Genomic DNA, 27,053 nt, shown 5'->3' with positions numbered 1-27,053 from the left:
ACGCTCATTTACGGACAGGCGTGGCATTTCGTAATGTTGAATAATTGCGTAATTTTGTTGTTTTTCTGAGTGGTTGTTGTCAGCACGAAGCTAAACAATGCATATGGAATCCCGTTAACGCACATGTTTTTATACCCTTCTTGGGTAGTGAAATGCATGGGGCATGCATAAAAGTCAACTTTAGCATGGAATGCATGCTTTTCTGTAGCAGTTGCGTTTTTGTGACTTGATTCCATACATGTACTACAATATTGAAAACCAAACTTTACTTGTTTAAAAAATACACTAAAATATTGGTGTCACAGGAACTTTTGATGTTGAGTATAATATATAATGTTTTCGTATTTTAAAAACAATAAAAAAGAGCGACAAAACCATAATCCATAATCATAAGAAATACCTTGGCTTCACGCACTGTATTCACCTTGAAGTAGAAACCGGCCCTCTCTAAAATCGGGCCAGTATTCCAGCCTTGACGGCGGCCTCTCTAAGATCGGGCCAGTATTCCACCCTTGACGGCGGCCTCTCTAAAGCCCCCATTACACAGGGCTGCGACCTTTGTGCCACCTTCGAGCGATCAAAAACTGGCCAGGACGTTCAATGGTCACCTAAATGTTCAACGTCTGCAACCACAATGAAACACTGCAGGTACAAGCCCTATATTTATAAGCAGGCTGAGGAGGCAGTACAGGTAGCTCAAAGGAGGCAGAAAAGAGGCAGAAAAGAGGCAGAAGCATTGCCATGGTGTTTCAAGTGTTGCCGTGGTCGCCGAATGGAGGCACGGCGGTCGCCATACTCATCGTTCAATGCACGCTGTTGGTCGCCCAAAGAAGGCACAAGGGAGGCAGAAGCATCGCCAAGATTTACGGGACAGTATTCAACAGAACGCATCCATTACCTGGCGACCATTGGGCGACCACTGTGCCTTCATTCTGCAACAGTGGCAATGCTTGTGCCTCCCTTCTGCCTCCTTTGAGACACCTTTGAGCAACCAACCTCCTCGGCGACCTTTGTGCGACTGTTTTGAACATGTTCAAAAATTCACGGCGACAATGGCGTCCATGGCGATGTCTGAACCTCCTGTGTACCACCTTGGAACGACCTAGGCAACCCTCTCTAAAATCGGGCCAGTATTCCAGCCTTGACGGCGGCCTCTCTACTATCGGGCCCGTATGCCAGCCTTGACGGCGGTCTCTCTACAATCAGGCAAAAAAATAATTTTATGTTCCAGTTTTGTCGTTAAGGAAACATGATGTTTCTATTTAACTTTTTGTGTTATTACAACAAAAGCAGCTGAAATATATTATGAACTGTATTACATGAAAATGAGGGCCCATTGGCGCCTGTTTGAAGACTTCTATCGGAGAATCCCGAACATTGCTTTTGAACTTTTCAACTGTTTAGACTATCAATACATTGCTGGTGTGATTCATTATGTCGGCAGTGGGTTTGCACTGCTTGATGTATGAAACGTGCATACATTATGTCAAATCAATAATCTTCTTGTTTGGTTGCAAGTCAGCCTAACTCTTTCTCTTTAAAGTAAGATGAAATGAACTTGGTATTTACAGAACATCTTGCCAGATCATCGACCTCGCTGCCAGCTAGGTTGGAAAAGCAAAACACATTTTCTTCCTGTATTAATAACACTTACATAGTATTCCATGGTTAACGAATATCGTTTGAAAATATAATTTTCCTCTGTAAAACACATCTAATCATAGGAACAGTTGATATGATTATATTATTATATTGGACGTTAACCGCTAAAGTATCAGGGAATAGATTTAAAATGTGTTCTCTACTCCTCAACAAAATGAATCGTATTGAGACGAATCCATGGCCCGCGGGATCTGGCAGCAAAGGGACGTAACTCTGCGTAATGGAGAAATGGAGTTGTGTTCCCTTAGATCATTTGGTTACCTGAGTCCCCGCCTTCACTTTTAGAAAAATAACAAATAAATGTGTTTAAATTATATAAAAATTTGCATTATCTAACGCATTGTGTTTTTCTGATTTTCCATTCCATGCCAAATGTTGGGTCTGTGGGGTAGCCTTGTGGTTAACGCATTCTCTCAAGGCGCCCTCGGTCCAGGTTCAAGTCCCCCCATGATTACTTTGTGTATAGCTCATTTCTGGTTTCTCCGCCGTGATATTGCTTGGGTATTACTAAAAGCTGCGCAAATGAATACTCGCCCATGCCAAATTGTGAATGGCATATATTTCATTTTCAATCTCAAATTACGTTGCATCAATGATGTTCCTATTTGGTCGGGATTTAGCTTATCTGCTAGATCCTAAAAGCACAATGAAATAGACAAGCTATGTGTTTGGTTGATACACTGATGACCTTTCTCTTATAGTATAGATGTAGTAGAGAAGTCAAGGATTATCGACTTGTCATTCGGGAAATAAGTTTTAATCCATCTATTTTACTTTTAAGTTCAGCATACTCTTTGTGGGTTTATTTTGTTTGCTATCTAAAGTATGCATATCGATAATATTCTTAGTACTTTGCAAGTTTCCATTAAAGTAAGATAAAATAGACACTATCTGTCAGAACAACATGTTGGTTTATCGACAGCCTGCAGGGTCGGTTGGGTGAGTCATATGGCCTTTCATCGACTTCTAAGTATATTTTATATTGTTCATTGAACAGGCTGAATTGAATTATCAGAAACGTGTGTATCATTTGCACATGCATGATAACTTAAAGGCTCAAGTTATGTTCCTGAATTTAAATTATGCATAGATGATGATGAAAATGTTGATTAGGAAGGTGTTAATAATGTTGATGATGATGATGATGATGGTGGTGATTATGATGATGATGATGATGATGATGATGATGGTGGTGGTGATGGTGATGATAATGTTAATGACTTTGGTGTTGGCGGTGATGATAATGATTGTTGAATGAAATTTTGCCATAATAATCGGATTTCATTAACAAAATGTAATATTTTTATACAATCTGATATATTTCAGATGACACTAAAGGCCATTTATATCGAGGTCAAACCGGAAAGTGTATAACACCTATTGTCTTTCTGTTTTAGAAAGCTCACAAAAAAGGATATATTGTATTAGTGTACGAATACTTTGACACCCTTGTCACATAACGGGACAATTTATCATAAAACAATGTCCGTATTTGACTACATGACATTTTTTATGGATAACAACTTCTTTTATTCTTTGTTGTTATCAATGAAAGTGTCATGTATTCATGTTCTTCCAACTTCTAAATGGCTATCAAAGACTTCAGTGTCCACAGTGCTCTGGCGTCTCATTCTTAGTATTACGTACCCAAGACGTACCTGAAATATATGGCACACACTGATACAATATTCAAATAGAATTTTATATGATGGTTTATTTCACATAGGGAAGAACAGAGAAAAACAGTGAAAACTCTTTAGTCCGATCCCCGTTTATCCGGACACCAGGCATTCCGGTCGAGTAATACTGTAACATGTACACAAAGTGACACTGCACCGTAGCCATTATTCATTAATCCGGACATTCTTTAATCCGGACAATATCACATGGCACGTTACCTTCCGGATTACAGGTTTCGTTACACGGGACTTAATGCTTTATTTAATCGTTATACTGACACTACAGAGGCTGTGTGAATGGTGGGAATCGTTGTATTATGTAGTGCCACCATCGTCCTCCAAGAGACTACAGTAAACTACGGTTATAACGAGCTCAAATAGACCACTAATTTTAGTTCGTTATAACCGGAGTTCGTTATAAGCATTTATACAACATCTATACGGCAAATGTCAAGGACCAAAAATTAAGCTCGTAATATCCGTCAGTTCGTTATAAGCGTGTTCGTTATAAACGTATTTTACTACATTATACTTTTTACTTCATGTAACGCGATGAAAATGCTTAAGCTGCCACGCTGTAAGCTGCTGGTGTGTTTTTACTGCGTCTATTGTGATTTTTTCTTTTTTTTAACTATGCAACATTTGCATACCTTATTCAAATCAATCATCTTCTCGTTTGCGTACAATCCGGCTTATCTTCTGTCTCTTCAAATTACAATAAAATAGACACGATATATCGACCCTCAGTGAAGGGGGGACGTCTCGCCGGCCTCGGGCCATCTGCCGTGTTCTGACATTTGTACTCAACACCTGAGTAAAACCAATACACTGTCTCGGTTTAATGTCGGTAACCATCTCTTGCAAAATACGTAATATATGTCGAACTAACAGGCCGACAAAATGGTGTTTGAGTGAATCTAAATCGCTGTGGCTGCCAGTCTCCCTTTAAGTAGGAAAGATAAAAGTGACAAAATCCTTTTCGTAATCATAAGTCCGACTATAGCATATATCAAATAGTCATAATACCAGGTTTTCGCGAAAAGGGGAGTGCATCCGGCCCCACTGGTGGCACCCTCACAAACACATGAAAAGCCAAGTCAAGTCTAGTGTTCGCATGAACTCGGGAACATAAGGTAAACGTCAGAAATACAGTAAAATACGTTTATAACGAACACGCTTATAACGAACCAGTCAAGGGCGCTGCATTTCGCCGTGCGTCCCTCAGTCGTGCCAGAAACTCATGATCGTTGGTTCTAACCCAGGTTCGCCTTGATCATGTTTCTAGGCTTGCCAGCACCACATCCGAGCTCGAGGTTTTCACCAAAATGGTTAACGTCGAAGACCTGCATCACTTAGGGCTATCCTCCACATCAAGCTGACACGCAAAATCCGATTCATAGCGGCATCAAACCAAACTCCTTTCATGCCAGAAAACTAATACATCTCAGTCGTCCGAGGCGCCGCTATGAAGAGTTGCGTCCCTTAGGCGTCCCAAAGACCTTTGATCGTGGGTTCGAATCCTAGATTCGCCGTAATATCCACCAGTTTTTGTTTGTCAACATCCCACCTGTTAGATAATTGAACCAGGTTTACCCAAGATCCACCACGTTATGAATCATAGTGTGAAGATCCGGGGTAGAATTGGTCTTCAGGAACCCATGCTTTTCTGACGAAAAGAGGCGACTAACGGGATCGGGTGATCAGGCTCGTTGATTCGGTTGATGCATGTCATTACTCTGCCTAACTCTGAGCGTGTTGGTTCGAATCCCGGCTCGGACATCTCCCCCCAATAGAACTAGAATTTGTACTTCACGAAGAAACTGTAATCCCAAATATAAAATGTGTTACATCTTATCCAGTTGCGTAGGTCGATGTTCATAATGTCTATCACTGGATTGTCTGGATCAGATTCGATTATATATAGGCTGCCGTCATATAGCTGGAATTCTGCTAAGTGCGGCGTTAATCAACAAACATACAAACAAATAATGATTCAATGCAACAACCAACTCCCCCTTATAGATCAAAGTGATTTAGCCACAATCATGTTAAAGCGAGCGATTACAAGGCTACCCCCACCCTTCACCCCCAACCACCACCACCACACCCACCCATACCCAACACACACGCCTACACCCCACCCCACCCGCCCCTTATAAATCATACTGGTTTATCATTAATCCTGTCAAAGCGAACGCTTATGTTTGAAAGCAAAGGTTCTGATGAATAAAGTTCTGATTAACCTAAGTCCAGATTATCTGTTTATTAAGTCAAATTGTTGTTTGGACCATCACAACACGCACGCGCACACGCACGCACGCGCACACGCACACTCACAACCGTTACTGCCACGCGAGCTGACGCTTTTAAAAAACAGTTCATCAAGAGCAGTCATATCTTTGAAGTATCTGTGAAGGTCTCTTTCCTTCCTTTGAAACCGTCTGACACCTGACATTTGAAAAAACAACACTGAGCGAACTGAGCGGCGGAAATGACCGTCACGTGTTTACGGTGCTATAACCACGATTGATTGTTTGGGGGGTCTTTGTTTACCCAGCGATAATCTGTATAACGACTTGCCCAATAGTGGTAACACAATCACTCAGACAATTTTAAATCGATTATATCATTTCATACCCCCGGCAGAATGTCCTCGTTTCCTCGATAGATAATACCCATGTTAAACGTCAAAGTCATCGTGGAAGGTTGCATCGAACATCTGGCATATGGAAATTAAGAGTACAACAATAAAAACGATGATAATGATAACAATGATATTACTACTACTGCTTTAAATAATAATAATAATAATAATAATAATAATAATAATAATAATAATAATGATGATGATGATGACACTGGTAGGGATGATAATATTGATGCTGGTGGTGACGGTGATAATGTTAATGATGGTGGTGATGATGTTGCTGCTGCTGCTGCTGATGATGATGATGATGACACTGGTAGTGATGATAATGTTGATGCTGGTGGTGACGGTGATGATGTAAATGATGGTGGTGATAATGTTGATGATGGTAATGATGATGATGATGTTGATGATGATGATAATGGTGGTGATGATGATGATGATCTGGTGGTCACAATGGTCACGTTTATGACTTGTATCTTAAAACAAACATACACTTAACCATTATTTCAGAATTTTGATCCAATTTCGTTTCAGATCCTTAGCATCCTAATCTATTTTTGTCCGGGAAAAAAATTCTAATTCCTCGTAAAAAACTAAATTAATCACAAGCTCTGTGGACAATGTTTTGCCCTGTGGATTATTGAGAAATACGAAGCGCGTTTCAATAGTAACTTTAATGAACGCACCTTAATTTAATTACTTTGGGTAATAACATTCTCGTCATAAATATATTACAGTGCATGTACACTCCTTCATTATACACAGTTTCAAAGTGTATAGAAAAACAAACAAATAAAACAGAAACGAGTTTAGGGGTGTTCAACCAAAAGTGCTACTAAACACTCTGAAACATAATTAGAATGCTAATTTGAATAAGGACACGACTGTCGGTGTCCTTACCGAGCTGTTTTCGTCACTGCTTCAAAACACAATTGTTTTCACATCAAGCTTATCCGGTAACAGTTTAGTTGTATACTCTGAGGCAAAAGTATTTTTGAATATTTCCTGGAAGTAATTATTTCAAAAATAATCCGAGGCACTACCCGCCAGAATATCAAATGGTCGGTGCAGTAGGCGAGTGGTTAATGCTTCCGCTTGTCACGCCTAACACCCTAAATCGACTCCCCACATGGGTGGAATGTTTTAAACTCATACGTGGTGTTCATTTTTGTGGGGTAAAACCTCACTCACTCACTCACTCACTCACGTACTTACGTTTGATTGCCATGCCATTTACACGAAGGATCTGTAAAGATACACGCAACTACATCGACACACCTCTGTGGAGGTAATCGCGCCTCGGAAACTTGAATATGATATAACAGATTTACAGAAACATCAATTTTGACTTATTTTGAACAAAACCTTTCCCAAGCTGGGGCCGATCCTGAAGTATCTGCAGAGTTTAATTATAACATCAATACTATTTGAGAAAGGTTTATCACTAACATTGAAGTGAGACTTTTCTATTTCGTGGCCTTGACAAGCTCATGTCATGTGCAAAAACAATTCCCAAGGTCGATGAGGAAGGAATAAGTTCATTGTAAGATTCTCAAGTCAATAACCTCTGCCCGACATACAAGAGAAAGTATGCTACAACATTTCACAATTACCTCAAAGGTAACTTGAATGCAATTGAAATGTGATGTGGTGAGATTTGTTACGAAACACATCAGCATGCCTCAGAAAGTAAAAACGATTTAACCATGTTTTACCAAAACCTAAATGCTCACCTTGACCTTTGACTAATCTTAAACCCAAACCTTTTCCAAACATGGCCCCGTCCTAGGGAAGATGCACCAAAGCCTTTTCCTGTAACCACAACGGTTTTTGTGAGTTTTCCATCTCGTAACCTTGACCTTTGACCTTTACATGATCAATGCCAATATTTCCCCAGGTCCAAGAAAAATCTCTGTCAAATTCCAACAAAAACGTTAAGAAGTTGTGTTTCACGGGAGTACTAATGAACCTAAGAAGGGTAGCTTTACGTATCAGTTACAACAAGTTACTTTGGCGTAAACCCAACTTTCGAGTCGGGGAATGGTCTAATGGTTAAAGCGTTCGTCCGTTCGACAATTGGTACGATTCCTCATATGGGTATGCATGAGTCATGGCCCCGATTTTTCGTATCCATCGTCTTGACATTGCGGACATATTCCAAAAGGTGACGCAAAAGCATACATCCTAAACAAAACTGCGGTTGTGACCTTCACCCCACACAGCTGGTGTGTGGGATCCATTCATTACCTCACAGAGTGCCGTAGGGCGACACCTTTTTTTCTCTCTTACTCCCAACGATGGTTGAGTGAATGAAAGCGCAAGTGCCTAAGGGGAATTCATATTCGTGTCACAAGTAAACAAACAAACTGCAAGCCGTAATTCAAAATTATAAGTTTAAGTTTTGACACATGGTGTTCGAAAAAAGTGAATGTGCCATATCCTGCCGCCAGCACCCTCGTGCGTGAAGGTCAAGGTCAGCTGACACTTAAAGAGCCGTCACGAATACCATTAGGAAATGATTATTATTCAGTTTATTTTTTTTATTACGATTTTCTTCGATGTGAGACATATCCCATCTTCATAACGGTCAGATGAAACCTTGGGCCATCACTTTGTCCTTAAATAGATGTTTGGAAACTACATTGGTTTACTTCTGCATGTCTAGTGGCATTCGTGACCAACTCGTGTTATTCCGGGACAAGCCGAATAGCGACTCGTGCCCCTCTCATGGCCATTTTTGCGACCGTGTTCCGTCTTAGCGCAAACGGGCATACCTAAAACAATTGTCAACTCGTTGCGTAATGGTGCACATATTATATATATATTTCAGATGCAATTTAAAGCACATCGGGACATGCGGAATTATACAGTATGATTGAACACATTTAACTGTGTCTTGGTAATATTTTTAGATTCAAGACATATGTTAAATCCAAAATTATTTGTGAGGGATTCTTTGACGAAGAACTTGAAATCATGCGCGCATTCTGATTGGTTTGTCGTATTTTCGCACATAACATTCATCGACAGGGGGACGAGTCTTCTTGCAGGTTACGGAAAGGGGCGAGTGATGACGAATGGTCTAGTGGATAAAACAACTGCCCGGAGAACGGAAGTTCGACATCTTCCCGATGCAAGGGAGTTGACTGTAAAAGTCGAGTTTCTACCCTTGAATTTCTGGGGTCGATCATAGCGCCACCAGTGGATATTGCGACTTAGGTCCTTTCTATGACCCTCCTATTGACCAATGAGATTCCACCTCTAACATCACTTGCATCTGCTTCAAACAAAATGGCAGCGCCCAGTCAAGACGATCTGATAGATGATCAAGATCTTTATTGTAATAAAACGGGTCTTACTTCGCGAAGTGCATCAAATCACGTGACCACCTTGGTTAAAGCCATGAAAAGAATGAGAAAACATCTGGCGACGCCCAGTTGACGATCCACACCCTTTGCAAATCCTGCAGTTGACCGAAATCTGCACGTTTAAATCCATGTTGTTTATGAACCGGATGTCGATTTCGTTTAGCGATTTTGATTGGACAATGCCCAGACTCGTTAGTCCAGCAAAAACTCCATTGTACAAGCCTAATACGGCAAGGGTGGAAAATGGACATTTATAGCCAGTTAATTCCCATGTCTCGGGAAGATGCTTTGAACAGTTTTCCAGTCATATCATGCACGGCGTGTCAGCTTAATGTGGAAGGAAAGCCCGAAGTGATGCAGGTTTCTGACATTTACCACTTTGGTGAAAGCCACGTGCACGTGTATGGTGCTGACACGGGTGGCCCAGTCGTCTAAGGCGCCGCCATTCGCTGTGCAGAGTTGCGTCCCGCGGGCCCGCCAGAAACCTATGATTGTTGGTTCGAACCCCGGTTCGCTCCGATTATGTTTCTAGGTTTATATACCATACCCGTGCTCGTGGGTTTCACCGAAGTGGTAAACGTCTGAGACCTGCATCACTTCGGGCTTTCCTCCCACATTAAGCTGACACGCCGTGATATAACTGGAATACTGTTAAAAGCGGCGTTAAACCCAACCCACTCACTCACTCATACCAAAAGGAGTTAACAGTTGGTACCTGTTGTTACCCTATCTGACGCTCAGCAATAAGGGGCTAAAACAAGAACTGGTCGGCTCGAGTCAGTATACCGTTTCTGAAACGGGTATCCATGTTAAACTGCGGAATGGTATCTCCTAGGGCTAGCCCTATAAAACTGGCAATAATTCAAACTAGTACAAGCAGACACACACACATACACGCTTTGTAAGTGAAATAATCTTTAAAGCGACGATAATCCCATTCAACATCACTTCACCTATACACATTAAACATACTTCTTCATAAATAACCATATGCGTGTTGTGGTAAAGGGAACGCTACTGTAAAACATGTACTTCCCATTCCCTCTGGGGCACGTCAATATGTCTGCAATATTGCTGATGCGACGTTCCACATTGACTCACTCACTCTGGGGTACTGGGGACAACTCTTTGTGCAGGGTCATGTTTCTTAGCCACACGAGGATCCCCTGGTCGCACCTCCTACTTTCCCTCTGCATATGAACCTTAATTCATGATTGTAGCTTTCACCAAAAGGGAACCGTTTATCATCGACATCAGGTTGATCCCCGAATAGGCCGGAGGATGGACTGACCCTGACATCTGGTCACATGACATCAACTAGATGTCTTTGTTTTATGAGATTTCCAGAAAGCTGCCAAATAAATTTTGACAATATAACCACATTAATAGGTTCTTTGAAAATCTGTTGTCCGTTAAGAATCTGACACGTCGGAATGTGTACAATTGCTGTGCAAAAACACCGCCACTTTAAGCTGGTGCTAATTCTTCCCAGCCAACCCCACCATAACAAGGTGTCAGATAATCTCATCAGCATTCGATGGCTTGCATTTCACTATCGAATCTCACACCAGTCACATAAGTCTACAAGTCAAGACTCCAATTTCAAACCTGGTTTAACAAGATAAAAAAATTCAACTGTTTATTTAACATTATTGACGGTGAAAATTAAACGATAAAACTGGAAGCCGTTGCCACGTCTTAAACTAGTCCTCGTCGTCTACAAGTGCGGCATCAATCTCAGTAACTGCCACACCGGTGAGGCCGGGTCGCGTACATTATTGCAGCTCAATGGCAAACCTCATTAGGCTTTTATGCCTACATAAAAGTGTCAGAGGCATATGCGCCATATCTGTTGGCTGCTGTCGGCGGTTTACAACGCCTTGTAACCTTCAATAGTCGGACTAACAATAGACTAACTGACATTCATGGTTGCGATGTCACTACAAATTTATCATCCATATGAAGAAAGTGTATTCTTTTGAGATAAAAATTATATCGTTGAGTTTTATTTGTATTTCATCAACTGGCTTCAGACATTCAATATTACTACATTCTTGTGCTAGTTTCTGTCACGCGTAAGGGACTGAACTCTGCACGGCGAATTGTGACGCCTGGGACATCCATGCTCCCGGGTGCTTACTAGACGCTGGTAAATTAACCGTAAATTATTCACATTTAGAAACAATAATGAATTATCCCTAATTCACGGTAAATAGATAGAGATCGCATCTCCCCAAAACTGTCAAAATAATGTCCTGAGAAATAAACGAAGGCAGCGTGTATTGGAAAAACTACGGTATAATCTAATCTTAAGTGGGTTTTGAAAAAGTACGTACCATATGTTTGTGACTTTATACCACAACACACCTGTGAGATCATTTCCTCTGAATACAATGGAAGCATGTCCTCGCGATAGTATTCAATTATCGTGATATGGAGTATCGTGATTAATCGTTCTACAAGGAAACATCCTCTCGCATTGAAAAAAAAATCACGGCAAAAAATCAGAAACAGAGTCTGTATGACTAATTTGTTGTCGTGTTACATAAGTTTCATAAATTTCTGTTCTTTTGCGCATCAGGGACCTGTAGTAAAGTTAAGATTTCGTATATCTCAACCAGCGGAGGCCATGGAGTGAGTGAGTGAGTTGGGTTTAACACCGCTTTGAACACATCTTCCCGAGGTGAAGGAATTAAGTGACTGTAAAAGTCCAGTTGCCGAACTAGGCTGCAGTTTCGTGGTTCCATAGTAGCGCCAGCGGTGGCGATTACGGGTTATGTCCCTTTTATGTCCCTCCTATTGACCAATGAGATTCCAATTCTCATATTACTTGCATTTGATTCAAACAAAATGGCGGCGCCCAGTGAAGACAATCTGACCGATAATCAAGATCTTTTTGTGTAATAAAATGGGTCTTACCTCGCGAAATCACTTGAGCACCTAGATTAAAAACATGAAATGGAAATCATCTGTCGACGCGCGGGTGACGGTACACATGCACTGCAAATCCTGCAGTCGCTTGTGTTATCAGTCCGATAACTTGGTATCACGACCCGATAAATATGCAAATGAGGTCGCTTAGCTGGAGCTACTTTCAAGATCCATAATTCAGTACCATGTCTTCTTTCTCAATAACGGATTGACTAACATTTTCAAAATGATAAAGGTTTCCCAAAGTGTCGCCGAAACGTGGCTGCAAGTCATTTGGTACTATATAATAAATTGGGCGGTTCACTCAAAATTTAATTCATACGCGGTTTCTAAAGCTACATGTACTTCATTAAGCGAAATAACATCTTACACATTCCATAATTTAAGAATGACATTATATGACAAAGACATTATTACCCTTGTGTGTTTCCGTATTGTAAATATCGTATATAGGGAATAAAAACTATGTACCCTAATGTTTGATATTTACGGTACGGGAACAATCGAGGGTAATAATCTGTACTTTTCAAAACACATTGTTTTCAGGACATTCAGTATTTCCAGCAAACAAATATTATTTGGTGTGAAAACAAAATTATACTCTTCCAAGTATTTTCTTGAAAAAATAATTAAAAAGAAAATTCAAGTGAACACGAAACCTGGTTCTTCGTGTTTTCGGTCGCGTTCGTTTGTTTTTTAACGCCACACTCTCCGATACTCCAGCTACATGACGGCGGTCTGTAAATAATCAAGTCTGGACCAGGCAAGCCAGTGATTGATATCATGAACAACATCCCATGTGGTCGGGGTACCACGACACGCAATCAACCAAATCACCGAGCCTGAGCACCCCATTATTTTAGTCGCCTCATTCTCATTCAAACTACCCTTGGGGCTAAAGAGGTTTCGGGGTGGTTTATGGTGCCCCTAGTCGTGGAAAGATCTGTTGGTTGCAGGATCGGATTCCAGATTCAACCCAGATCATCGGATCACCTCAAGCTTCTTCTGATGACCCAGACTGTCTCTGTGGTCTAGTGGATACAGAGTTAGTCCGGGAAGTTAATGGTCGGTAGTTCCAGTATGGTACTTCCTCTGCCTGAAGTTAGCATAAGGGGGTAAAACAAGAACTGACCGACATGGAGTCAGTATAATGTGTCTGAGTGTGGTATCCATGTTAAATTGTGGCATGGTATCAGAGTGGGTTAGCACTATAAAACCGCCATAAACCATACACACATGTGTATGCACATCGCCTTACTGCAATAATCATGAACGCTAGGCGACGTTAAGCTCCATTTCACCTCCTCTCAAAACCAAACGTAAACATTTCTGTATCTCGCGACTTCTATATACGACAAATGTGGTTTGGGAACAATTTTAATCGCAAGCGCCAACGGAAACTAACCCATGCAATAAGAGTATGATATTTTAACCCTCCTGTCGTCATCGAACTCGACTCGTGCTTGTTGTTTAACGCATAACAGAGCAATATTCCACTTATGTGAAGGCGGTCTCTAAATACTCGAGTCTGGGCAAAACCAGTGAATGATATTATGAGCAACGTCCCACGTCGTCGGGACCTGTGAAGATCCGGATTAGAATTTGTCTTCAGCAACCCATGCTTGCCGCAAAAGGCGACTATGCTTGTCGTAGGAGGCGACTAACGGGATCGGGTGGTCTTGCTCGCTGACTTGGTTGATGCATGTCATCGGTCCCAATTGCGTGGATCGATGGTCATGAAGTCAATCACTGGATTGTCTGGTCCAGACTCGATTATTTAGACCGCCGTCATATAGCTGGAATATTGCTGAGTGCGGCTTTAAACAACAAACCAACCAACCAATCAACAACGTCGTCGGGGTAGGTCGATATGCAAACAACCGATTCATTTAGTCGCCTAAATGTATAGGTTAATGGAGACCTCTACCAATTCGGAATAACCAACTGAAGGAAAGGGACATTATGTCTCCGGGGTTACTCAAAGAAAACTGACCAGGTCTATTTTCTCAAACATTTCGAGCGATCCCATGTTTTTCTTAGCAGCTTCTAGAGATATATTTGTGACCCTGAGAATCGACCCACGCATTTGGGGTACGTTGACATGCATCGACTTCAAGAGGTACTACGCAGAACTATCTTCATGCATTACAGTCTGTATGTTCTTGTACTCCACAGTAAACACTGCTACAATAAACACTTCGGCAGGAGTTATAAAAATGGATATAAACCTGAGAACACCGGAATCTCGAAAACACATACTTATTTTCAAATATGTCTGTTTTTTCACAGCAAATTTAGTAGGGTGTTCTCGGCAGCACAGACGCATTTAAACCGAGAACCGTACATAAAAATGGTTGACGCTCTTAGGTTTGTCCGTTCTCTTCAATCATCCCCAAACATACATTAATAAACGCCATTTGGTATCATCTTCCGGTTTCTTTGTTCATAGATTTCTCATGTTTATTTATTTAAGTCATGTAATTTGTCGTAATCATATCGGAATCTTTTCATGGCATATGAACATAACACTTGTATATCAATACACCCTATGGCGCATCTGTTGTTTTTTCCTGACTCCACGGCTCAAGGCACGTTAATATCCGTTATATGGTAAATGATATTCTAATATGACATAGGAAGCTAATCACGGAAAACAGCACACACAAGACTTGTCTCACGTACTTTCCCAGCTGCGTCTCTGCACTGACAACAAAAGAAATGATGTTTCAACTGGATGTTTATTACAGAAATGACGTGATAACATATAAATACACGAATGGATAATAAAATGAGTGATGATTGTGAGATGAATACACCTGGAGCCAGTGTTTACAGTCACACACGAGGGTCAACAGTGAGGAGGAGGATATGCACCATCCCTGTAAGCATCATCAGTACAGAAACATCCATTCTGGGGGGGGTTAGAAGCAGTGTGCTCCTACCGCCAAGGTAGGGACTGCTGTCGGTATCAGGGGCTGGGACATGCTATACTGGAGACCCCTGGGAACTAATACAGGGACATACTCTGATCAGATAGAATACTACAACCTACAGGTAAATGCCAAAACCTTCAGGTCATGCCAAAACTTCCAGGACATGCCAGAATCTTCAGGACATGCCCAAACTTCCAGGACATGCCAGAACCTTCAGGTCATGCCAAAAATTCCAGGACATGCCAGAACCTTCAGGTCATGACAAAACTTCCAGGACATGTCAGAACCTTCAGGTCATGCCCAAACTTCCAGGACATGCCAGAACTTTCAGGTCATGCCCAAACGTCCGGACATGCCAGAATCTTCAGGCCATGTCAAAACTACCAGGACATGCCAGAATCTTCAGGTCATGCCTAAACTTCAAGGACATGCCAGAACAATCAGATTATGCTTGAACCCTCAGGACCTGTCAGTATGTTCAGGACACACATCCTTCAGGACATGCCATATCATATCATATCATCTTTGAACTAACCGTAAATTAGGAAATACCATAGAAGTTCTGACTAGTATCAAGATCTTAAACTTCTCTATATTAGGCTTTCACAGTACCATTGGTGTAGGATTGGTAAGCTCAAAGTGTATGCCATCTTGAAACAGGCTGATCTGTTGCCAACTTCCCTGGGAAAGTGCTATTAAAAACTGGATATCCCTGACCTGTACTAACTGAGGTCATGTCATCGGACAGAACCAATAACAGCTCTCTTCCAAATGAATGCCTCATTAGAAATGTGTAAAAAGTTTGAATTTCACATACTAGTGGAGATGAAATAATGCAATAACAAGCTAATAACAATCGACTAAAACAAGAATGTTTAATAAAATAATAATAATAATACCGATGGTAAAATCCTGTGTGTTAAGTTTGTTATTTGAAATTAGTTTTGACAACTCAGTTATTTCCAGGTGTTCAATAGCACTATCCCGGGACACCAAGGAAACACACACCTCTGGTTCTAGTATCCACACAGATTAGAATATCAATCTGCATGGTCTCTGGAACGGCAATGTGTTTATCAGATATAATATGGTCATAGTAGAAGTTGACCTAACAGTTCAAGAAGTGTGTCCCAAAAAAATGACCATGTCTGTATGTAGCATTTACAATTAGTACCTTGAGTAGACTCCAGTAAAGTATGGCAGGTCAAATTAGGCCATGGGGATCAAGTGTGGCACACCATTGGGCCAGAAATGAGATTCAAGTAGGGTAAGACAGACCAAGGTGTTACAGGCAACTGATGCCATGAATCCAAGACAAAATGGCAGAGTTTAATAAAGTATTTCAGACCTTTAGGCCCATAAGATTTCAGTAAAGTATAGCAGACTATCAGGGCCATGAGACTCCAGTAAAGTATGGCAGTACATTTTGTTCATGTGACAGGATTAAGACAATTACATTTACTGGGGAATTGAGAACTTACCGAAGCGTTTACACATCATACTTTTATCTCTGCTACTGAGTCAGTGCAGGTAACAAACATAATCTAACAAACAAAAGCATTTTAAAGTATTTGTACTACTTTAAAACTACCATTATTTAAATCATGATTTGGAATAAATGTCATAATAATCTCTTTCTGGGTAAGAAAAAAATGCTCGTAATAACATGTCAGTCCATTACCACTTGGTGGCCAAATTGTGTATAAAATCTTCAGACAATAGCAAAAGGTCCATGCCTTGTAAGCACAAAACATGACAAACAATTTGTAAACTGTAGTCCATCTATGCTCAAAGTAAACCTTGGTCAACTGAGGCGTGTCACTATACAGCCTAGAGTAACAAGTAGACAGTAGAATATAGTTCATACAGTACAAACAGAACAGATCACCAATGACTAAAATATTTCATTGCTCCTTCTCTGTGATAAAGTCTGAAGAGATGACATTAATCCTTCTTTAAAAGCTAATCATTTCATGAATAGGTGACGGATTACATCCAAATCAGTTTAGAACCTTTTTACCCAATGTAATTTGCAGTGAAACGTGTATGTCTGAACACAATAGGACGCTTTCAATAAAGTTTAAAATGGCACCTAAAAATTGAATAACATTTTCGATCACAACACAAGTCTTTTTTGTAATACCACTCAGAATAAGGCACAGAAATATTCTAATGCAGCACACAAATATGCCAATGTTGCTAGAAAAAATAAAATGCCGGTATAGTTCTACACCATATGTTCATATATTTCACATAGTATAAGGGTCAACGTTTTGATAGTGTACAATTGTGTTATTCTGCCTTCTGATGTGGTACATTTCACCTATTTTAACTCACTTAAAACATTTGTTTAGTGTCAGCAAGGACAATCGAAATATCAAAACTATATTCTTATCAGGTCTGCAAGCATCATGGCACATAAGAGTTACTGAATGACTGCAGAGAAGGACCAGTCGAGCGTGTACACTCTGACAACAGTAACAGCAGACACTCCACCACACAGTCGTGATTCCTACCACAGGACTGGCTTCAGGGACATGATAGTAATGGTAGAGACATTTTGGCCGTTTCTTCGTAAACCTTTGGCATTATACGAAATCTACAAATCGGTAAAATCTAAAACAACCGACTAGGAACATTCTAAAAATCATAACACAATTGGTCAAATGTTCAATAAAACTGTGATAGACGAAGAGACAAAAGTGATGAGATAGCTAGGTCTCTAGGAGTGTGCGCGAGACCCGACCTGGTCTCATGAGGACAACAACAGATAGACAGACAACTGCTGTAAACAATGGCTCACTCTCTGTGACACAGGGCACATGCTGGAATTACGTTCTTCCTGAAGAATGGGAAATGTTTGAATGTTGTGTATACATACATACACCTATGATACACATATATGGTATCTACAGTTGAACAGATCAACATTGTCAAAGACTGCAGGAGAAGAGATCCCTGTCACTGTACATGCAAACTGCCCTCCCTCCCTCCCTCCCCCCCACTCCCAATACCGGCCACACCAAAGAGTGTGTTGGTCCAGTATCCCATATCAAACAACCATCTATGAGGTAACTGTAAACTAATGGTTTTCACATGTTTTGGAATTAATTCAAGTTAATCTTGTGACTCAAAATACAAAAATAAATACCTGCAAATTTGCAGGTACCGCGGGCACACACTGCTGTGCATGATGTTGTTGCAACACACTGCAACACTAACCAGAGACTTGCACACACGGTCACACACTCTTGTGACAGCAAGGCCAGAAAACACAATTTCGATGGCTGATTTTGATACATGACAACTTTTAGCATATTATGCAAATGTTATGCAAATCTAGACCAAGACAGTCTGTATACACTTGCTGGCAGAGACGACATCTGTATATACTAGATGGCAGATATGAAATCTGTAGACACTGGCTGTCATATCTGCAAGCTGTATACACTGGCTGGAAGATATGATCAGTATACACATCCGGCAGATATGACAGCAGTAGACACAGCTGGCAGATATGACAACAGTATACACACCTGGCAGATATGACAACAGTATACACAGCTGGCAGATATGACAACAATATACACAGCTGGCAGATATGACAACAGTATACACAACTAGCAGATATGACAACAGTATACACAGCTGGCAGATATGACAACAGTGTACACAGCTGGCAGATATGACAACAGTATACACAGCTGGCAGATATGACAACAGTGTACACAGCTGGCAGATATGACAACAGTATACACAGCTGGCAGATATGTCAACAGTGTACACAGCTGGCAGATATGTCAACAGTGTACACAGCTGGCAGATATGAGAGCTGTATCCAACATGGCAGTGTGTCATTTCAAAGTTCAATTTCATTTTCTATGTACCAGTGTGCTACCCAAAAAAGGACAATCTTGTGACAAGGTTACTATGCATAAGGCTGAGGTCAGTAGTTGAAAAGTGAAGGTAGGGGTTAAATGAGACCACTTGCAGAGACCATTGTTGACATGTTGTTGGCAACACTAGTGGAGACTTGTGGTTGAGGCCAGTGGGGACCGATAGGAGACTTGTGCAGGGGAAGGCAGGTAACTGATGATACTTGTAGCAAGGGCCAGCGGGACCAATGGAAGAGACTTGTGGTAGGGGTCCGTGGGGGCAGGTACTAGCCCTTATCATAAGGGTTAGTGGGGACCACTTGAGGAGACACATATTAGTTTTCAGTAATAACAAAATTTGAATGAATCACATTGGGCAGCTACGAGTCAGCAAGTGACCCTGACCTTCACTCTCCACACTACCGCCAACCAGCCTCAGCACACGATAAACAAAGACCTACTTCGTGCAACGGCAGCGCATGCCCCTCCCTCCACGTGGTACAAATGGACACTTAGAGTGTACTTGAAGTTACTATTTGTCAATACCTAGAAACAGAGATCACATAGAACATACGAGATACACAAGTCTGGTCAAACCAGTGGTGCTACCACCAATCTAGGTCCAGGCACATGGTGGCTGTCGCCTGCAGTAGGCCGCCCCGAGGGGAGCCAGCGACACTCGTAGTGGTACACATGTATTATGTAGTAATGCTAAGATGGTGTGAGCCTCTTGCTGCAGTCTCTCAGCACACACAACTCTGGCACATACAGATTGAGTGTCCATTTCACTCTCTTCTTCGTTCACAATGACTTGATCGATACTCAGATGAAGATGTTTGTTCTGGATCAAGTGCTCGGTCAGTGCCAGTAATGTCACAATCTGGTCTCAGTGATGTCCACGCTATACAAAAATAATCACTTTCCGAGCATCACAAGTAGCAGCTACTGTCTCTGCTGGACTCAGCCTTCACACAGCCAGTCTAAATAGCACGGTCACCCAGTCAGGTGCAGACAGTCACACATCAGGCAACGAGTCAGTCAATCAGGTGCATTCTTGCAAGGTCCACAAGCTCACGGAGACTGTATTATGCTACACACACCCAGTTGCTGCTGCTGCTGCTGCTGCCCTGTTGTGGTGGGATCAAGGAAACACCTGTCCCGCTTCCAGGTGGGCCCGTCCATCCCTTCATCTGTCCGTCAGTCCAGGCGTCAGGATGTGGGCACAGAGGGTGGTGTCTGTGGGAGATCCATACACAGCTTGGACTCCGCGTGAAAGTCAAGAGCTTTCTCGGCTTCCTCCAGGTCTACATCCAGGGCATCACCACTACCTGGGCCAAAGGGTGAGGACAGGTGCCGAGAGTTATGGCATTTCTCCGAGGGTTTCAAATGAAAGCTGTCACTTTGTGGGCCTGGCAGTGGACTTTCCACATTACAGTCACTGTCCACGCCAGATCTCCCCGACTCAGCATAACTGTCATTGCACAAGTCGTCATCCAATTCTTCATCCGAGGTTCCCCCGTCTTCCCCCTCCCCACGCAGGAAACGAACACATCTCTTCTTCCTCCTGAAATAAACACATCAATGTTAAGTCACCAATGTTGACATAAAAATAGGAGAAACATCCACTGACGTCAATTACGGAATCTTTTTAAATGAAAAAAATTACTGTTACAAATTGTCCACTTATAGTTTTATGAAGATGGATATTGAAGCTGTTATGGCTCTACCAATGTTATGAAAAGCAGTAACAAGCAAGATGTGTATTATAGTTACCACAGGATTACTATACAGAACACTATATACTAACTAGTACATTATATCAAAGAAGCTCTACAACCTCAAACCTCACACAAACATCTACGAACTCATACCTCACAGACAATTTAAAAATTTCCTATTGTGAGAATTCCAATAAATTACAATATTTAAAAAAAGGAAATCTTTCCAATAGTCAAGTCTCAAGAGGCTTGGTACAGTAAAGCCAAAACATTGTTGCAACATGCTGAGAAGGACCAAGCAAAAGACACATGCCTAGACGAAGGACGATGGTTGAGACAGTCCGACAACCAAAGAAAATGCCAACCACAGAATATGAAAAAATATGTATCGGTAATGGACTTCTGCAGCACATGCTTGTCTCGAAGTGCAATGAATTTAATCTCAGTGCATGCTCCGCAACCCCATCCCCCAAAAACGTTTGGTACACAAGACACAGATACATCGACATGATATACAAATATATATATTGTAATATGGGCAAGACAGCAAGCAATATATGTGGTTAATGGTTACTGCAAGCAAGCATAGTGTCAGTCACGCCACAGGCCGTTCATCCTGCAAGAGAAGAAACCTGATTGGTCAGGCAGATCAGTAGGTGGTCATGCAGGGGCACCATGCATTGGTTGGACTGTGGGGGTCATGGCTGCTACCCATAGTGCACTGTAATAAGCTTAGGAAGGTAGCAGAACGTAGCCATTTTTTAATTCATTTTTTAGCAATTACAGAAAGTCATTTGGTAGCCACGTTTGTCAAGAATTTGGAAATTGTGTTTGTAGAATTGCCTGTGCCAAAAAATGAAGGCCTACCATTTCCTGCTCTATCCTTGACAAATCATAGGGAGAAGTGAAAGAATATAAGAAGGAGCTAAGGTGCTCAAGACACATTTACAGCAAGATTGTAAAGAATCGATCGTAAATTCAATGTGAAGGACTACAACGAAGAAAGGGACAAGAAAAGAAACATGGTTGACAGGTGGAAGTGTTTGAAAGGGGGCATCGGTGCCCCCACTGACAGGGCGCACACAAACCAGGTTACTGGGATTACATGAGTAGCAGCAGCTACAACAGATGGTACAGAAGTGAGACAAGCTCAAGCAACAAAAGTGAGTATGTATATATATATACACTCCATACAAGCAAGTGGTCAGTGTAGTGGTCAGTCCGTCCCTCGGTCTGTCCGCGGTCCAGTCAGGACAGGCCTGCCCTTCACCAAACAGCCTCATGCAAAGCTACTGCAAGCTGCTCACAACACTCAACAAGCAGCCACTGAGCATGCTCCATCGAGATTTTCAAGAATACCTTACTATTATACGTCGGTGGACTTTTTCGTTTCTAATTCAGAGGAACTGTCATGTTCACACTTTGTGTCATGCATCGATCTGAAACGAGACAACATGGCCATTGCAGAAAAGTTCAGCAGAAAAGTTAACAAAAAAAATAATAGAAACAAAAAAAAATCCTGAAAATATGGTTATTTTTGCTGACAGTTTGAATGAACCAACTTCTGCTGAATCTTCCTGTATAGGTCTACACAACCATCCTCATGGAACACACTCATCGAAGACAGAAGAGTGTCTCGTCCAGTAGAGACAGCTCGGGGCATCCTTGACAAGATCACTTGGGCATGAACAGTCTGACCAAACGTTACTCTTCCGAATCAAGTGTCTGCTGTAGTTTCACCTCCTACAAGCCTACAGCCTGTCCGCCGGGAGAAAGTTAGGTGGCTAACAACGGCAGTCGCAGCCTGCCTGTGAGGTTGAGGCAACAACTGATGGTGGCGATGGGCGGCTAACTACAACTTTTCTGCATTAGCCACTAGTGCCTGAGGAAGCTAGGCAGATGCACTCACCTGCAGGGCTTGCACCACTGAGTCTGCTGCTCCATCCCAAACCGTGCGCGGCACTTCTTTGCGTGTGTACATTCTGAAACATAAACTGCAGTGCCTCAGATAACATGTCAATTCAAACAGTGGCCGAACCTGCCCTTTGCAACTTTTTCTCAAATAGATAATGACTTGAAATCATCTAATTGCCTTTTTTCGTCGTTCATCTTGTTATTATCATTTCACTAAATTACGTTAAACCTACACAATCCACTTCCCAGGTGTCACCGTGGCAAAAGCGACGACCAAATAATCAGATAGGCAGAAGAGACCACACAGCACTGAGCACAGCTCTTGCTAACTAGTTCTCACTGCTTCAAACCAGGGGACATGTTCAAATATTGATTTCCAACTTTTTTCCCAAATTAACAGAAAAAAAAAGAGTAGCCAGAGAGAGAGATCTAAGTTTGAAGACACCTTCTCTGAGAGCCAAGACACGCATGAGATTGTACGAGGGGAACAGTGGACAGGATAGGTGAGCCAGGACGAGAGAAGTACTTGTGCCAAGGGCAGATTTAGGGTTTCATCATGCACATAACCCACCTAAACACACTACCCCATCACACATGCAGTTTCCACCAAATTATCAGTCTCAGTCCAGAATCCAGCAATTTCACAAGTTAGGGTAATGATTTCCCATACTGGAAACTGTGAGAGTGTAATTGTATTTTTTCGGTATTTTAATCCGCATTAACCCCCATGCTAATCAATATCAGCAGCAAGTTGGACTTCCACTGGTGTTTCCACACGCTCAGCCCTCTCGCTGCAGGAGTACAGCAGCCCCCACTCACATCACTGCCACTATTGTTCATCAGCACGACTTACGGAACAAATCTATAGCAGGGTTTCCATTACTCTCTTTAATTTAACTTTCTACATGATGAAACATAGCCAATAACTTGACTTGCCAATCGTAAGAAATCCACTAACATGTTCATTTGCTCAAAAATATAGAACACTCACTGGGCCATGGGAGTTCATTTCTCTCACTGCCCAAATGGCCATTTTCCTGCCCTCACTCTACCACCTCTGACTGCCCGACCAGTAAGCATACACCCTAACACATGGTACACCCACTCCTTGTCAGAATTATATAACATTGAACTAGCAGGACAGAACAAGCCCTATTACACCTGGGTATGTCCATCTAGGTAATGCTAGTTTTCAGGGGTGGGTATTGGATGTTTAAAGTGTATCACAATATTTTACTATGCACAAGGCCGTATTGCGACACATATCACAATATATTGAAAAATTCGCGAACTTGCATTTTGGAATTACGGAAACATTACGAAATGACATGTATTTTGCAAGTGTATAACACTAAATACATGATAAAAATCGCTATTTGAAATCACCCGATATAGCGAGTATTAAAACACGATATTCTGATATGTACATGATGTATCATGGAAAGAATGAACCTAAATTTACTGATATACCGGTAATACCTCGCTGCCTTACCAGTTCTACAAGGACGTTGGGTTCTAGGTCACCTAGGCCTATGTTTCACATACTCCCATTATTTCAAGTGGCAAAATTTTAAACCTTAACATCGCACCCGGGCAATTTCGAGACGAAGTTTCAAACATTCAGAGTTCAAAACAAAATCAGCTTATATAGTGCACAACTATTGAAAATACAACATTGTCTTCAGAAACAAATTTGTTATGATTACAACACAAATATTCAGGAAGAAGTATTACCTTTGTATTACAGTCAAATAATAGGCTCTACATGCAATTAGAAACTGCACACTACATACTGGAAAGAGTTAAAAACAACTTCACCAAGAGCATCATTCAAGCATGGGCAATTGGAGTGTGAGTGAGTTGGGTTCTACACAGCTTTCAGCAATATTCCAGCAATCTCATTACAGTAACACCAGAGACAGGCTTAACACATGGCACCCATGTGGGGAATCTAATCCAGGCCTGTAGTACTGAGCCACTGCCTTAACCACTGGGCTATCCCAACACCCAGAATCTGACTAGAACAACTGGATGCAGGTAACTGCAAGGTTACAAGCAATCAACATCAATCCGAGTGAGTTTTACCTTTATTTTCACCAGGGCCATCTTTTTTCCGTTTCTTTTTCTTTGCATGTGACGCGTAGTTATCTCGGGCTGACCAGCCAGGGTACAGCTGTAGGTGGAGCTCCTTCTCTTTCCGTGCCATGTCGTAATATTTGGACTGTTCACCCCGGTCTAACGCATGCCACTGGAAAACACCATGGTTCACATTCAAATACCCATCGATGTAAAGCACAACTTTAAACTAAACATGTTTAGGTATTCCTTAACTCCAATCTCATTACCTCATAAGACTCTTGACAATACACTTTGACAGCTACAGGTATCAAATGCATCTCATCAATCACAATTAGAAAGATTACTAACAGTCAAAAAAATGTCTTGAACATGATCGGTTCTGAATGTCAGATGTGTGTTTTACTGAATATATGAATATACAGATTTTAGTGTTAAAGGACAAAATGGATCGATAATTCTTGAATGTCAAATTCAATAAAACAAGCTCTTTCAACGAATTGCATGAATGTTAAAAAAACAACATGAACTGATGTTAGTATCAAAGATGTTTAAACATATATATATCAATATGCACTATGAATTGCCAAACTGAACACACTGGATAAGCCTCCTTAAGCCTGAGAGGTATTCTACCAAAGGCCGATTCGTCAAAGCAGGAGAGAGAGAGAGAAACACTATGTCTTGTCTGGTATACAGGTCTGAAGAAGTCAGCTCAGAGCTCAACTCACCTTCTTCCCTAATATCTGATTAATAGCTGCCGATTCTTTCAGCGTACAGTCTGCGATAACCTTTGCTCGCATTTCTTTCATAAACAACATGAACGCATTTAGAGGTTTCTTAACATAGGGCTTTTTCTTCTGGGTATTTTCCCCACTTCGGCTATTACTGGCAGAACTCTCTTCACCAGGGTTCGAACTTAACTCGGGCCTGAAAAATGACAAGAAAACCATGGACTTAACACTCGGATCCCTGGTGGCAGGTCTGAATCAGTAAAGAGTTAGTTACATGTGGCTTATCTAGTCAGGCTGGGAGTCAAGGCTTTCATGTTCAATTTGCCAAAACATAGCAGTGATGGGAACCAACATGGACCTACCCTTCGGCCTAATATCTGGTTAATAGCTGCCGATTCTCTAAGTGTGCACTCAGCTATAACTTTGGGTCTCATTTCTTTCATAAATAACATAAATGCATTTAATGGTTTCTTTATATGTGGCTTTTTCTTCTCTGGTTCCGGATTGGGGTTGTTCTGGCAACTATTGGCCGAATCTGGAATATTGCCATGCCTGAAAAGAGACGCAAGCTACATGTAAAACTCTCACAGGTGCCCAGGACCGAGCTCCCCTAACACCTTGACATCGGTTACAGGGTGGGTGCGTGGAACAGCGGTCAGCAGGATCAGCTATGTTGCGGCAGTCTGCTTAGGTTCTGATCCTGGTGCAGACAAACCAGTTGAAGATTGCAAGCATCACTCATGGGTGCGGTGAAACAATAAGACATTCGCAGCTGTTGTTGGACATCCAAACCCCAATTAGAATTTGTGACAACAAGCACTGCTTATTGTGGATGTCTTTGGACCTTTGGTACTGGCACTGGCACTTGACACAATGTCAACAGCGATGTAATACTCACCAGAAACTGGCTCGGCTAAAACTAAAGAAATTAAACCCAATTTTATAAATCTCATATTTAAGCATCTGTCATTTAACAATACCAATCTGTTTGAAATTTGTAACAAATATGGACAACCCACTTCATAAATTTCAGATTCTTTACATTTCCTTAAAGCATAAAACTGTCATGAATGTTTTGATGTTTATAAACAATTTAATATTGCCCCCCCCCCCCCCCCCTCCCCCATCACAATCTTATCAAGAAGACAATCTGAGGAATGTGTGGCAGTCAGCTCAGTTGGTTCTGTTCGGTGGTAAGCTGAGAGTTTGTCGGTCTGGGGAAAGCATTAACGATGATGATGCAATAAAGAATGTTTAACGAGGTGTTAAACGCAGCACTTAATACAGTACTTGCTGCTCCCTACAGATGTATCAGATACTCTCGCTTCAGATGCTGCTCTCATATTTCTGCATCTTCTTGAATTATTATTGAATCTTAGTTACTGAATGTTTCTTACAAAAATGTTTTTTAAATCATGAGACACAGATTTGGTGCATTCTAATCCCAATTTTAAAGATGTTTTCCCCTTATCTTCTTTGGAACTGTTACTGATACCATGAGGGTTCACTTGCA

The 27,053-nt window shown here is 41.5% G+C and overlaps 1 protein-coding gene across 8 annotated transcripts in view; it reads right to left on the bottom strand.

The window, feature by feature from the left end:
- Positions 1 to 15,014: 15,014 nt before the first annotated feature.
- The window catches only part of LOC124151751 (protein pangolin, isoforms A/H/I/S-like), a 71,373-nt gene continuing 59,334 nt past the window's right edge, over positions 15,015 to 27,053 (bottom strand). For 2 of the 8 annotated variants that reach the window (XM_046524368.2, XM_046524372.2), the window contains 5 exons: positions 26,439 to 26,459; positions 25,903 to 26,092; positions 24,816 to 24,978; positions 22,726 to 22,810; positions 15,015 to 20,662 (listed from right to left, as the gene is read on the bottom strand). In XM_046524368.2, coding sequence (XP_046380324.1) covers positions 20,308 to 20,662; positions 22,726 to 22,810; positions 24,816 to 24,978; positions 25,903 to 26,092; positions 26,439 to 26,459 — 814 coding nt within the window. In that variant the 3' untranslated portion in view covers positions 15,015 to 20,307. Of the gene's footprint in view, positions 20,663 to 22,175; positions 22,256 to 22,725; positions 22,811 to 24,815; positions 24,979 to 25,537; positions 25,737 to 25,902; positions 26,093 to 26,438; positions 26,460 to 27,053 lie in introns of all 8 variants that reach the window. The other 6 variants (XM_046524375.2, XM_046524373.2, XM_046524374.2 and 3 more) reach the window with 6 other exon arrangements.

This window comes from Haliotis rufescens, unplaced genomic scaffold, assembly GCF_023055435.1.
Source record: "Haliotis rufescens isolate VD_foot unplaced genomic scaffold, xgHalRufe1.0.p SCAF_11, whole genome shotgun sequence".
NCBI classification, from domain to species: domain Eukaryota; kingdom Metazoa; phylum Mollusca; class Gastropoda; order Lepetellida; family Haliotidae; genus Haliotis; species Haliotis rufescens.
Note: the sequence above shows the minus strand (reverse complement) of the source record. Positions and strands in the feature narration are given on the sequence as shown.